Source organism: Brassica napus, chromosome C1 (genome assembly GCF_020379485.1).
Source record: "Brassica napus cultivar Da-Ae chromosome C1, Da-Ae, whole genome shotgun sequence".
Lineage (NCBI taxonomy): Eukaryota > Viridiplantae > Streptophyta > Magnoliopsida > Brassicales > Brassicaceae > Brassica > Brassica napus.
In genome coordinates this window covers 49,339,600-49,354,964 of record NC_063444.1, presented here as the reverse complement: position 1 = coordinate 49,354,964, position 15,365 = coordinate 49,339,600, and the positions used below count along the sequence as shown (strand labels likewise).

Below are 15,365 nucleotides of genomic sequence, written 5' to 3'. Positions count from 1 at the left end.
GGCCACCATAAAGGGCCAGAATGTCTTAAAGAGCTTAAACATAAGTCATATGAGCTCGAGGCTAAGAGCATCTTTAACGCAGTCTGCGTTTTTAATGTAATTATGATTTAAAAAAAAAAAGAAAATTAGCTATTTTCAGAAGAGACGTTTCTTAATCAAGTCTCAGAAGAGACGTCTCTTATCCTTCAATCTCCTCTCCTCTCTCGCCAATCCTTCGATCTCCTCTCCTTTCTCTTCAATCCACAGTCTCATCGGCATCTTCAAACAACCGGCGATGCGTCTCAATTCCCGTTGATACGAGTCCATAGCCTTAGGTTTCTTCAATTCCCGTTCTCCGAGTGTTGTCGTAATCGGAGATCAGATCGACTTCCTGGTTGAAGGACGGCACTGTCTTATGCTGAGAAGGTTAGCTTGCTGCAACTTAAATTGTGTGCTAAAATCTTTGTGTGATATCTGATGAGTTTCACTATGCAATCAGAGTATCAGGGTAGATGAGAGGCACATACCCGGCTACATAGTGAAGGTACATTTGTTTAAAGAAGATTTTTTTTTATAATTATTTTGTAAAAACGTTTTGTGTGTGTATCCACTATCTTATTCTATGTTACAGGAAAACTTCCTTTTACTAGCAAAACGACCAGAAGCTGCAGCGATTGCCTTCAGGGCTGCCCAGAATTTGAGGTCTGATCTTCGTTCATATCAAGGTTTGGTTAACAAGTGACAAAAAACTGATATTCACTTCCATTGTTGTATTGTTTTGGTGGTATTAATCTTTAACAAGCTTGAAATGTTGAGGTCATTTCAGGCTTAGTACATTCTTATTTGGCATTTGGCAAAACCAAAGAAGCGTTGTATACCTTGGAGCAGCCATAGCTCTAGCTGACCTACATCTAATGGAAGGGAGGAATGGAGATGCTGTATCACTACTTGAACGATATCTAAAAGACTGGGCTGATGAATCTCTCTATGCCAAGCTAGCTCAAGTGTTTGCTGCAACGAATATGCTACAAGATTCTTTATCGCACTATCAAGCTGCATTAAGGTATATAATATATATAGGATTCTAAACCATTTTAGTGCGTAATTCTCTTTGTTAACATTGTAAAAATACAGGATAAATCCACATAATGAGGCAGCCATAGCTGATGGACCGAAGAACATAGAAACCACCCTATCACTTTTCTGATTGTTTTAAAATAGCACATGATGGTTTCGCTATCGTTCTACTCACTGTCAATTGCTGTTGGTCTTATTGTTGAAATTGTAGTTTGTTTCTTTACAGGTCGAATCTGCAATAGCTATGAAGTCTTTGCAGCCTCAAATTAAGGCTAATCAGGAACGGTATGTTGGTGTCAGGTTAACCCAATTTTCCTGATGTGATACTAAGTCTATAGTTTGTATCAATCAAGTTGTTAGGTTTGAGTAAATAGGTCTGAAGCTGCTTGTTTCATCATTATGGACAGATAAGTGTTGAGAATGTTTAAAATTTTTTTAAGAAACCTTAATTAAGAAACTTGCATTGGACATATAAATGTTGTCGTCTCTTATCGGAGTCTCTTAGCTCACAATTACTATTAAAAAAAATTAAGAGACCTTAAATGGGTCTCCAGGTTAATGATGCTCTAATGACTCCTAGTTCATAGAAATTCTCCAAAGTCCCAATCCTCTTGACCACTTTGGCGTACAAGATTCGACCTAGGAGACAACACAACAAAATGCACATCTTCTCCATTATCTTTAAGAAAAAACAACACACCAAAAGATAACCACAAACTGTAAATAAGCTACGTACCTTAGCTTTCATACAATCTTTATCATAACAAGTTCTTTTCTTGAATATCAAACATCAAGCGAACTTGGATCATTCAAACTTCAACCCTGAACCTCCTAATTTCTTCTCAACCATCTCATCGAGTTTTCTTGCCATCTCATGAGTGAGATGATTCTTCCAGTCACCAACTCCTCCTCTACGAAAAAACGCATGGGGAGCAACTCCACAAACAGATGTCCCAGTCTTGTTGGTCTCCAAGTTACTCAAGTTACCAAAACTACACAGTTCCAAGATCTTCTCCACCGTTCCACTTTGCTTTTCTTCTTCAGTGAACGAACAACCCAAGAAATCTGCGAGCCTCATAACTTGAGCCTCAGGATTCTCTATCATTTCTTCATACCTCATGAAGAGTACCTGATTCGAGTTCACCAAACTCTCTTTCCAATAACGTAAGACTTGATCATCAAACGGTCCCAACGAGTAAACCCCTTTGATAAATTCGTCAACCATATCTTCGAGTGAATAGTTACTATATAACTCTTTTCTAACAACATTGCTCCTGAAATGCCAACGAGAGACCAACACATCTTTTATGTTCCTGCACATGTAAACCACTTTGCATGGAGAATCTCTTAGAGAATCATGAAGCGTTTGAAACGGCATGTGGGTTGCAAAAAGCCTAGGCGAAGGAAGCTCTTCTAGGTCAGGACGTTGGCTCTTAACATATAAATCAAGTTCAATAAACCGAACGAGGTTGTGGGGATTGTCGGAGAGGAGGGGATGTGATACAAGATTAGGAGCGTACTTGTTTCTATGGACGACGGCAAATGCAAGAGCCTTGAGCCAGGTGGTTCCTGATTTGGGGAAAGAAGCTAGGATGATATCGCTGTCTCGTGCTCGGAAATGTTTTTGGAAGTATAGGATTGCTTGGAGTGTGCTGGGATAGTACCAAGATCCTTGATAACTATAGAGGTTTTTTCCCATGAAATCTTTCTCTGAAGGTAAAGAAGAGATCAGATTTTCACATTCTTGGCTCAAACTATCGACCTTCATGAAATTTGCAGGTGTTTGAAGAAGATTTTTTGAAGCTTCCATAATAGGAGAAACGGTAGGAAAGTAAAGAAGACTTTGACTTTGTATAATCATGGGGTGATAAGAGGAACGATCATATAAAACGGTAACATGATACTAAAAATAATTTGAAAGTACATTTCACATGTTTTATTAATTTGCTGGAGACTTGGAGTCACAGAGAGTTGGTGAGACCTGTAAACATTATTTGCGGATAGACAAATGGACACATAAAACGAACACACCTAACATCCACTATTAATTAATTAGAGACATGGAGAGTTGGTGTGAGGAGGAATCATTATTGGGTAGTGAGATGAATAAATAAAGTCCAAGATGTCGTTGGTTCAACATGGTCTAGGGGTGGGCACAGGGGTGGGCACGGATAAAATATCAAGTTTTTTTGGAGGTATTTGTGGTCCAATCAATTTCATTTGGATAATTAATTATTTGATCCGATTTCATCTTTAGGCATCCGGATATTTGGTATCTTTGGCATTCGGATATTTGACGTCTCGGATATATGGTTTTTTTAGATTTTTAATCGGATATCTGATTCGAACAGTACAAATCAAAAATCAAAAATCAAAATAATATAAAGTAATAATGGTTTATTAAAAAATAAAAATTATTAACTTTTAAAAATTCTAATAACTAATATAATAAATTTAGTAAATAAAAATAGTGTAAAACTTAAATAAAATTATATATATATAACTTATATATAAAATTATTTAAAATTCTTTAAATATTAGTATTTATAATTTGCTTTGTTTTTTTTACTGATATTGCATATTATTTTTGCTTTGATTCATGGAGTTACATATATTTAATATATGATTAAACATCTATTGTAATATTACATTAAACATCTATTGTAATATTACAATTTGAAATAAAAGCAAAACAATTAGATAAGTAAGTAAACAATAAAAATATATATACAATATAAGAAATGGAAAAATTAAATTAAACATCTATCTGAAAAATGTATAGTTTTACATATTTATTATTTCTAAATATTTTTATAAGTAAATATACAATATAAAAAAAACAAACATACAATATAAGAAATAGAAATATTACATTAAAAATCTATCATAATATTATCTTTTGATAGAAAAGCAAGAAAATTAAAAAAAAGTAAATATACAATATAAGAAAAAATAAACAATAGGTAAAATACAATAGAGAAATGAAAAAACTAAATTAAACATCTCTCTAAAAAATATATAGTAAAATAAATAATAAGTAAATATACAATATAACAAATAAAATTATTATATTAAACATTTATCGTAATATTAGAATAAGTAAATATATAATATAAGGAAAAATACACAATAAGTAAATATACAATATGAGAAATAGAAAAGCTAAATTAGACATCTATCTCGAAAAATGTAAAGTAAAATAAGTAATAAGTAAATATAAAGTATAAAAAATAAAAAATATTACATTAAACATCTATCATAATATTAGAATAAAAATAAATAATAAGTAAATATACTATATAATAAATATAAATATCACATTAAACATGTATAAATAATATTATCATTTGATAAAAAAGCAAAAAAAAATAATAAGTAAATATACAATATAAGAAAAATAAATAATAAATAAATATATCATATAAGAAATGGAAAACTACATTAAAATTCTACGTGAAAATGTATTGTTTTAATTTTTATTATTTACAAATATTTTTATAAGTAAATATATATACAATATAAGAAGAAATAAAAAATAATTAAATATACTATATAAAAATAGAAATGTTATATATTATAATAAGTAAATATAAGAAAAATAAATAATAAGTAAATATAATATATAAAAAATAAAAATATTACATTAAATATATATAGTAATATTATCATTGATATAAAAGAAAAAAAATTTGAATAAGTAAATATATAAAATAAGAAAAGATAAACAGTAAGTAAATATACAATAGAAAAATAGAAAAACTAAATTAAACATCTATCTGAAAAATGTATAATTAAATGGAAAAATGTAGAGTTAACTAAGTAATAAGCAAATATACAATATAAGAAACTGAAATATTACATTTAACATCTATCGTAAAATTACCATTTGATATAAAAGCAAGAAAATTAGAATAAATAAATATACAATATAGAAAATTCCCTAGGATAGTCATTTTTTATTTTTTATCACAAAAATAGCTCTCAATGAAAAAATGACCAAAATAAATTTTATTAAGAGTAAAAATATATTTATATCCTAGGGTTAACTAATCTAGACTTAGGGTTTAAAGTTAAGGGGTAGAGTTTTGAGGATAGGGTTTCAAATTTCAAATTTTAAAAATAAAAAATTAAAATTAAATTTTTCAAAATAAAAAGGGCTATTTTGGTCATTTTCCTTATTGAATGCCATTTTAGAAAAAAAATATTAAAAAATCTATTTGAGATAATTGCCCTATAATATAAGAAAAATTAAATAATAAGTAAATATACAATATAAGAAATAGAAAACTATATTAAAAATCTATATGAAAAATGTATAGCTTTTTAGTTTTTTTTCTAAGTATTCACACAAATATACAATTCAAAATTTTGTTGTTGTTGAGAATACAACGTCCAAAATAATAACTATACAGTTAACATTTGAAAATCAAAATATCCCCGTGTAACACGGGTTAACTCTTAGTAGTATTGAAAACCAAAACTATTTCAACCCTACTATATTTTCCTATAAAGTAGATATTGTTATATTTCTATTATTTATAAAGAAAGAAATAACATTCTTCTACAATTAGTTATATATTTAGAGATCGTTATTTTGGAGAAATAATATTCTTCTGTATTTTGCCTTTTCCTATATTTTGCTCTTTATTATAGAGTTCATTTGTTTTAAAAGAAAAAATTGTAAAATACATTGAAATTGGCTATAGTTAGTCTCTCCATCTTTTCAGAATATGTTTCCTCTTTTGTTTTGTTTAAAAAAAAAACTCTTTTGGTTTTGTAGGGGTGGACGTTCGGATATCCGTTCGGGTTCGGATCGGGTATTTTAGATTTTTGGGTATTTCGGTATAGGAATAGAGAACCCGTTCGGGTATTTCTGTACTTCGGATCGGGTTCGGGTATTTTTAGTTCGGGTTCGGTTATTTTGAATCGGGTTTGGATATTTAGATTTTAAAAGAAAAAAAATTATTTTTTTATTTTTTAAGTTTCTTGTATTTAAAAATATAGATTTGACTTAACTGATGTTTTTATTTTTTATAGATTGGATGATTAATAGGTTTGGAGATAATATTTCAAAAACAAATAGATATTAATTTAGGTATTGTTTTTAAACTTTGAATGTAACTTTTGTTAATACATGAAACAAAAAGTTTTATATGCATTTTAAATGAATCACAAATCATTTTTTCCATAATTATATATATGCTTATGATCTTAAAGTATGTGTAACATCAATATAAATATTTAAAAAAAAATAAGAAATGTAAACTAGAAATATAAGGGTAAGTATATATATGTTTGGTTATCTTCGGATATCTATTCGGGTTCGGATATTACCCGTTCGGGTTCGGATATCTAATCTCTCCTAACTTATTACCCGTTCAGATATTTTGCTACTTCGGTTCGGATTTCGGTTCGGATTTTTCGGACCGGATTCGGGTGCGGCTTCGGGTATCGGGTAAAGTGCCCACCCCTGTGGTTTTGTATCTTTGCAGGTTTGGGAACCGTCGGTTTTAGTTCCGATTTTTATTTAGATGATAAAAATTAGCCTAAGAAACAAAATATCTTAAACTATGAATTTATTTATTTTATTGTGGGTGAGAAAAAAATCATTCTCTTGTTTTATAAAAAAAAAATACTCTAACAGGTGTCTTTTCTTTCAAATTCTTAACAAACAAATACGTTAAATAATTGGTTTTCATGTTGGAAAGAGCTCTTCATCTTTCTCTCTGGCTTTCTTTGTCCAATTTGGTTTCAAACTTTTTCTTCTTATGAAATCCAAGAAACAAAGAGCTTCCTTATGAACTATAAAACTCTCAATATAAACACCCATGCTGACAATGATTCTATCAAAGTTTCAAGAAAAAAACTACTCTATTCTGATAAGATCCTTCAGTTATCTTACAAAAATGTCTTCTCATCTTTTAACTGGTACGTATAAGCATAATCACCTTTTGAGTTCTGTATCCACAACATAACTTTTTTTTTGGGTTAAGATGTTAAGATCCACAACATAACTTCCTTCACCTTTTTGACGACTTTTGGGTTACAAAGATTTGCCTAGTGGCTACTCCATATAGAAGTTCTCCATCTTTAGCCGGTTTAGGTGTATTGTGTACATGACAAAGGAAAACAAAAGAAAACGCACATCTTTTCCAATATATTTTTTTAAAAACAACACACCAAAAGATATGCAAACGGTAAATGAGCTTAGCTTTCATATAATCTTTATATATCATAACAAGATTTTCTTATTGAATATCAAACATATAAAAATTATTATGAACTTGGATCACTCAAACTTCAACCCTGAACCTTCTAGTTTCTTTTTAACCATCTCATCGAGTTTTCTTGCCATATCATCAGTGAGATGATTCTTCCAGTCACCAACTCCTCCTTTACGAAAAAACGCATGGGGAGCAACTCCACAAACAGATGTCCCAGTCTTGTTGGTCTCCAAGTTACTCAAGTTACCGAAACTACACAGTTCCAAGATCTTCTCTACCATTCCACTTTGCTTTTCTTCTTCAGAGAACGAACAACCTAAGAAATCAGCGAGCCTTATAACTTGAGCATCAGGATTCTCTATCATTTCTTCGTACCTCATGAAGAGTACCGGATTAGAATTCACCAAGCTCTCTTTCCAGTAACTTAATACTTGTTCCTGAAACGGCCCGAAGAAGCAAACCCCTTTAATATACTCGTCAATTATATCTTCTAGCGAGTAGTTACTAACAAGCTTGCTCCTGAAATGCCAACGAGAGACCAACACATCTTTTATGTCCCTGCACACGTAAACAACCTTGCAAGGAGAATCTCTTAGAGATTCATGAAGGGTTTGAAAAGGCATGTGGGTTGCAAAAATCCGAGGCGAAGGAAGCTCTTCGAGGCCAGGACATTGATTCTTGACATATAAATCAAGTTCAAGAAACCGGACGAGGTTGTGGGGATTGTCGGAGAGGAGAGGATGTGATTCAAGATTAGGAGCATACTTGTTTCTATGGACGACAGCGAATGCAAGAGCCTTGAGCCAGGTGGTTCCTGATTTGGGTAAAGAAGCTAGGATGATATCGCTGTCTCGCGCTTGGAAATGTGTTTGGAAGTTTAGGATTGCTTGGAGTGTGTTGGGATAGTACCAAGATCCTTGGTAGTTGTAGAGGTTTTTTTCCCGTGAAATCTTTCTCTGAAAGTAAAGAAAAGATCAGATTCTGACATTCTTGGCTCACATCATCGTCATTAATGTACTTTGGGGTTGTCTGAAGATTTCGTGAAGCTTCCATTTTAGGAGAAAAGGTAAGAGAATACAAATTTTAGAAGACTTTGATTTGTGTAATAATGAGCGTATAGACGAACGAACATATAAAACGAAAACAAGATGCAAAAAGAAAATTGAACACACTTAAACATCTATTATTAATGATGAGTTGGTGAGACCCGTAAACATTATTGGAATAGTGGGATGAATAAAAAATGTGCTAACATGTGGATGGTTCAACTGAGTGAGCATCATTATTGATTTTTTGTTGACTTTCTTAAATTGAAAATTTGGAGAGTGATTTTTTTTACTAAAAATAAAAGATAAAAAAGGAAAACGAGCGGGTAATCTTTGATTTGTTACTAAAGTAAACAAAAGCTACCACCGTAATGTTTGAAATAATTAAAGATATTGGTCCCGCTGCACTATTTGCACAGTAAATTTTCTTCTATATATACAAACGTTTGCGTTCGTTTATAATGCACACCTAAAAACACTTCTCTTTTATTCTCTCTCTGTATCAGTGTTATTTCTTTCTACGGGTATAAAATTTTGCCCTTATTTAAATTCCTGCGATACAAAATAAATTCCAGTTCTTTTTATAACACGTTATCAGCACAATCGTTCTGCAATTCGGTAAAATTTATTGTATCATATATACCCTATTATAATGGTCGGTATACCGCCTGTACTATTATTTATATTATGTTATAATGGCCAGAATACCGCCTATATTATTTATTAATATTTTAATTAATTTATTGGTCGGCCGAGCCGCCTTATATTCTATTTTATTGTTAACTGGACGGCCGAGCCGCCTTTATTTTATGTTTGTTGTTAACTGGTCGGCTGAGCCGCCTTATATTTTGTTTATTGCTAATTGGTCGGCTGAGCCGCCGTATAATTTATTTATTACTCTGCATTGATCGGCTGAGCCGTCGCATGATTTGTTGTCATAACATAAATATTTTATTGTCATATTTTTTTACTTTTATGAAATTTTATAGATTTGATTGACCGTTTAATACGATATTTTCGGACTAATTTTTGGTGCACTCGATTTAACCCCAACGGTCACAAAGAAATTTTTTTCAAAAATTTCCCCTTTCTCCAACGGTTATGAACAGTGTTTTTCACCTATAAATACAACTCATTTTCACTCCATTTCATCATCCAAAACATTTCATCTTCTCTCAAAAAAAAAATTTCAAATCGCTCTCCTCCGATTTTCCATTTCAAGAAAGATGATTCGCGCACTTTTGTTTTTATGTGTCATTTTCATTTGTGTTTCTATTTATGGTTTATTCGTTGGAGAATTTACTCCGAGTGAATTTAAGATGAATATCGGTTTAATTTTCTTTACATCGCTTCTCCTTGTAATTGCTTGTATGATTAATGTAAACGTTTTTTAAATTATGAAGTTCTAATAAAATTATTATTTTGTGTTTTAGAAATACAAATGGCAAACATCGAGAAACTCCAGTTCCCGGCTCTGAAAGTAACCGGCGAAAATTATGTCAGATGGGTCACAAATGTGAAACCTTATCTTGTAATAAAAAAGATAACTGAAGCGATAGAAGTCGGTAACAAATCGCCACCCGAGCATATAGCCGAAGCGATAATCTTCCTGAAGAAGCATTTAGATGAGAATCTAACTCACGACTATGGAGACGTTGAGGACCCAGCCGTACTATGGCAAGCCTTGAAAGATAGGTTCGATAATCAAAAGGAAATCAATCTCCCTCACGCTCTTGAAGAGTGGAAAACCCTGAGGTTTCAGGATTTCCAAAGGGTTAGAGATTACAATTCCACTATCTTGAGGATAGTTGCACAATTAAAATATTGTGGTAACCCTGTCACCGAAGCAGAAATGCTTGACAAGACATATAATACTTTCCACAAAGAACACAACGTCTTATCCCGAATTTACAGAAAATGTGGGTACACCAAATTTTCTGAATTGATGGTAACACTCATGTTGGCTGAAAAGAACGATGAGTTACTAATCAAAAACCATAATTCCCGACCTACGGGAGCCAAGGCATTTCCCGAAGTGAATGCTACGGCGGTAGAATATTCGGGAAGGAGAAACCAGACCAACCGAGGTCGTGGTCGGCGTTTCAACAACAAACGTGGAAAGCCTTACTATCCTAAAAGTATTAGATCTAACAAATGGGTTAGATCTGAACAACCTCCTAAAGGCAAAGAAACCGAAGAGGATACCACAAAGAAAAGTGAGACTGTATGTTACAGATGTGGATGTAAGGGACATTGGTCCCGTACCTGTCGTACTCCCCCACATTTGTGCAAGTTATATCAAGAGTCCATAAAAGGAAAGGCTAAAGAGGTGAACCTCACAGAAAATGTTGAAGGGACTTCATACCTTGAATCCTCCGACTTCGCTAATGAGCTGGACTAGATTACTCCTGAAGAGAATCGAAATGCCTATGATAAGAGTATTGAATAGTTTTCAGTATTACCATGTATAATTATTACATTTCTTGTTTTAAACAAATAATGATGTTTTAACATCACCTTAATGTATAATTATTGTGTTTTTCCTTATATGAATGAATTTTATGTTTCCTTTTATATTTATGACAATTTCAGAAATGGATCAGAATGGTAATGAAGCAAAATCCAAGAAACGGATTCGTGAAATATGCATACCAGATAGTGGAACAACGCACACTATTCTGAGACAAAAGAGATATTTCTCTGATATAAAACCAACAAGAATTGTCGTCAATACAATATCAGGTCCTGCAGACGTGATTGAAGGAACTGGTAAAGCAAACTTTACTTTACCGAATGGAACAAAATTTTCCATAAATAATGCTCTATATTCTCCAAGTTCTAAAAGGAATTTGTTGAGTTTTAAAGACATATATCTTCACGGATATGATACTCAGTCTGCAACTGAGGATGGAAAGAAATACATGTATGTAACTTCTGAGAAATGTGGCAGAAAACACATATTGGAAAAGTTTCCAGAGCTTCCTTCGGGGTTACATCATACTTATATCGATGAGATCGAATCAAATCTTGTAGTAGAACGGAACCCAGAAGAGTTCACGTTATGGCATGATCGCCTTGGCCACCCAGGAACTACAATGATGCGTAAAATCATAGAAAGTTCACATGGTCATCCACTGAAAATCCAGGAGATTTCTCAAGGGAATAAAATGACATGTGTTGCATGTTCTCTAGGAAAATTGATCGTAAGGCCATCGCCAACCAAAATCGATAAAGAATCACCAAAGTTCCTTGAAAGAATTCAAGGCGATATATGTGGACCTATACACCCACCTTGTGGACCATTCCACTATTTTATGGTATTAATTGACGCATCCAGTAGATGGTCACACGTTTGTCTATTATCATCTCGAAATGTGGCATTTGCGAGATTTCTAACTCAGATAATCAAACTGCGAGCACAGTTTCCTGATTATACTATTAAAAGAGTTAGACTAGACAACGCTGGTGAATTCACATCCCAAGCATTCAATGACTATTGTATGGTAATGGGAATTGAAGTTGAACATTCGGTTGCTCATGTTCATACGCAAAATGGTTTGGCTGAATCTTTAATTAAGCGTCTGCAATTGATTGCAAGACCATTGATCATGAGATCAAAACTTCCAACCTCTGTATGGGGACATGCCATTTTGCATGCAGAAGCACTCATTCGGATCAGACCGAGTGCATACCATAAGTATTCCCCACTACAGTTAGCGTTTGGTCGAGAACCAAACATTTCCCACTTTAGAATCTTTGGTTGTGCGGTATATGTGCCTGTAGCACCACCACAACGTACAAAGATGGGACCACAAAGAAGATTGGGAATATATGTTGGTTTTGATTCCCCATCAATTATAAGATACCTAGAACCACAGACTGGTGACGTCTTTACAGCACGTTTTGCTGATTGTCATTTTGACGAAAATGTATTCCCAGTTCTAGGGGGAGAAAACAAAAATGTTGGAAGTGATATAAAATGGAGTGTACCATCATTGTTATATCTTGATCCTCATACTAAAGAGTCAGAACTAGAAGTTCGACGAATTATGCATTTACAGAGTATAGCTAACCAGCTACCTGATGCATTTGTAGATACCAAGACGGTAACTAAATCTCATATACCAGCTGCAAATGCTCCTGCTCGTATCAAAATGCCAAATGAACAAGAAAAGGAGGATGACACACGAGAGCCAAAAACACGCCTGAAGCGTGGTAGACCTGTTGGTTCTAAGGATAAGAATCCTAGGAAACAGAAGAAAGCTGAAATATATGATGCACCCAAAATAGCAGAAAATATTTTGGAAGAAATAAATGATAAGGATTCTGATGAATCAGAGCATCATGAATCAGAGCATCATGAATCGAAAGATAATCATGAGATTTCTATTAATTACATCCATAATAAAAGGATATGGAATAGAAATAAACAAAATGACCTTGACGATGCTTTCTCATATATTGTGTCAAGTGAAATAAATGAAGAAATCGATGATCCAGAACCAAAATCTGTCTATGAATGTCAAAAGAGACATGATTGGGAACAATGGAAAAATGCAATACAAGCTGAACTTGATTCGCTTAATAAACGAAAAGTATTTGGATCTATTGTGCTCACACCTGCAGATGTGAGACCAGTTGGGTACAAATGGGTTTTCGTTCGAAAGCGAAATGAGAAAAATGAGATTACGAGATACAAAGCTCGTCTAGTGGCTCAAGGTTTTTCTCAAAGACCTGGAATCGATTATGAAGAAACGTATTCTCCAGTTATGGATGCCATTACATTTAGATTCTTGATGAGTCTAGCAGCTGATAAAAATCTAGAGATGCGTCTCATGGATGTTGTTACAGCTTATCTATATGGATCATTAGATACTGATATCTACATGAAAGTTCCTGATGGATTTAAAATGCCAGAAGCATTAAGTTCCAAACCTAAAGATGTATGTGCAATAAAATTGCAAAGATCATTATATGGGTTAAAGCAATCTGGACGTATGTGGTATAATCGTCTCAGTGATCATTTAACAAAAGAAGGATATGTGAATGATCCTATATGCCCATGTGTTTTCATCAAGAAAACAATATCCGGATTTGTAATAATCGCGGTATATGTTGATGATCTTAACATCATCGGAACTCAAAAGGAAATACAAAAGGCATCAGACTATCTCAAAGGAGAATTTGAGATGAAAGATCTAGGACAGACACAGTATTGTCTTGGCCTACAAATAGAACATTCACAAAATGGTATATTTGTGCATCAATCCACATACACTAAAAGAGTGTTGAAACGATTTAACATGGATAAATCAACTCCTCTTAGCACCCCGATGGTCGTTAGGTCACTTAATATTGAAAGTGATCCATTTCGACCACCTGAGGAGAAAGAAGAGATACTTGGTCCGGAAGTACCATATCTAAGTGCAATTGGAGCGCTGATGTACCTTGCAAATTGTACACGGCCTGATATATCATTTGCTGTGAATCTTTTGGCAAGATTCAGCTCATCTCCAACCCGAAGACATTGGAATGGGATCAAACATGTTTTTCGTTACCTCCAAGGGACCATTGATTTAGGCTTATCTTATCCTAAAAGTTCAAAAGGTCAAATGGTTGGTTTTGCAGATGCAGGATATCTTTCAGATCCACACAAAGCCCGATCGCAAACAGGATACTTTTTTACGATCGGAGGCACTGCTATATCTTGGCGTTCTCAGAAACAAACGCTCGTGGCTACTTCTTCAAATCATGCTGAGATCATTGCACTCCATGAAGCAAGTAGAGAATGTGTATGGCTAAGATCAATAAGCCGACACATCTGTTCAAGCAGTAGAATTGACGTAAATATAGAGCCAACTATTTTATATGAAGATAATGCAGCATGTGTTGCTCAAACAAAGGACGGATATATCAAAAGCGATAGAACGAAGCATATTCATCCGAAGTTCTTCTCATACACTCAAGAGCTCGTGAAGAAGAAAGAGATTGAAGTAAGATATGTTCGATCATGCGACAATGCAGCCGACCTCTTCACAAAATCACTCCCTACCTCGGTATTCAGAAAACACATCCATAACATTGGGATGCGCCATCAGAAGGATCTATGATTGTTCATTCGAGGGGGAGCTTACGTAGTTGTACTCTTTTTACCTTACTATGGTTTTTCCCATTGGGTTTTCCTGGAAAGGTTTTTAACGAGGCAACAAAGACGTTAAGCGAGAGCGGATAGTGACACCGGCCCCCAAGGGGGAGTGTTACGAAAGTAAACAAAAGCGGCCACCGTAATGTTTGAAATAATTAAAGATGTGGGTCCCGCTGCACTATTTGCACAGTAAATTTTCTTCTATATATACGAACGTTTGCGTTCGTTTATAATGCACACCTAAAAACACTTCTCTTCTATTCTCTCTCTGTATCAGTGTTATTTCTTTCTACGGGTATAAAATTTTGTCCTTATTTAAATTCCTGCGATACAAATAAATTTCAGTTCTTTTTATAACATGATTGAAATACTCACGAAAATCTCATAACGTAAGTATTGATCATTGATTGGTTTTATTCATTTTTAAAATAAAACTAGATTTTTACACGCGTTTTAAAAGCACAAGATTTATTCTTTAATAAATTTTATTAAAATAATATAAAATATTAATTTTATTTTATTCAAATTTTGTGACTTAATTAAATAAATAATTGTGTTAACTATTTTGTGTATAATATAAAGATTGTGACAGTAAAAAAAAGAGAGAGATCGTTTTGGTAATTGTGGACTAAAGTAAACAGCTAAAATTGAGTTGTTTTTCATTTTAGTTTAGCAAATTATACGATAGAGAAAAATAATTGAATGTTTTAGACAATGTTTTGAAAATCAAATACCGGTTAGTTAAACCCGTCTAACCATGAGTCGCTTAGTTAACAGAGATACAGTTGAACACTTGAACTAAAAGGTAGATTTAATTTAAAGTATCTAAACTGATTAAAGGCCGATAGAGCCAATGATTCCGGTCAACTTTAAATGATCGATAGTTTACATATC

At 33.3% G+C, this 15,365-nt stretch overlaps 3 protein-coding genes and 1 pseudogene across 6 annotated transcripts; 2 read left to right on the top strand and 2 right to left on the bottom strand.

The window, feature by feature from the left end:
• The first annotated feature begins 115 nt into the window (after positions 1-115).
• On the top strand, positions 116-1,545 carry LOC125580397 (anaphase-promoting complex subunit 7-like). Of its 3 annotated transcripts, XM_048744794.1 has the most exons (6): positions 123-405; positions 487-523; positions 611-681; positions 806-1,042; positions 1,114-1,209; positions 1,283-1,545. In XM_048744794.1, exons 1-5 carry the CDS (start codon positions 395-397, stop codon positions 1,184-1,186), a joined length of 429 nt encoding a protein of 142 aa, XP_048600751.1. In that variant the 5' UTR covers positions 123-394; the 3' UTR covers positions 1,187-1,209; positions 1,283-1,545. The 3 variants fall into 3 exon arrangements, with proteins under 3 accessions (XP_048600752.1, XP_048600751.1, XP_048600750.1); XM_048744795.1 differs by lacking the exon at positions 1,114-1,209 and having other exon boundaries at positions 116-405; XM_048744793.1 differs by having other exon boundaries at positions 124-405; positions 1,114-1,545.
• Positions 1,469-3,741, bottom strand: LOC106427961 (cytosolic sulfotransferase 11-like). Of its 2 annotated transcripts, XM_048744792.1 has the most exons (3): positions 2,577-3,741; positions 1,793-2,369; positions 1,469-1,695 (listed from the first exon to the last, which is right to left on the bottom strand). In XM_048744792.1, the coding sequence occupies exons 1-2, from the start codon at positions 2,915-2,917 to the stop codon at positions 1,862-1,864; spliced, it is 849 nt and encodes a 282-aa protein (XP_048600749.1). In that variant the 5' UTR covers positions 2,918-3,741; the 3' UTR covers positions 1,469-1,695; positions 1,793-1,861. The 2 variants fall into 2 exon arrangements, with proteins under 2 accessions (XP_048600749.1, XP_048600748.1); XM_048744791.1 differs by having other exon boundaries at positions 1,793-3,738.
• Positions 3,742-7,187: 3,446 nt separating this feature from the next.
• Positions 7,188-8,771, bottom strand: LOC125580396 (annotated as a pseudogene).
• A 996-nt stretch (positions 8,772-9,767) lies between these two features.
• Positions 9,768-10,727, top strand: LOC125580395. The gene has a single exon (XM_048744790.1). The coding sequence runs from the start codon at positions 9,768-9,770 to the stop codon at positions 10,725-10,727; it is 960 nt and encodes a 319-aa protein (XP_048600747.1).
• Positions 10,728-15,365: the final 4,638 nt, after the last annotated feature.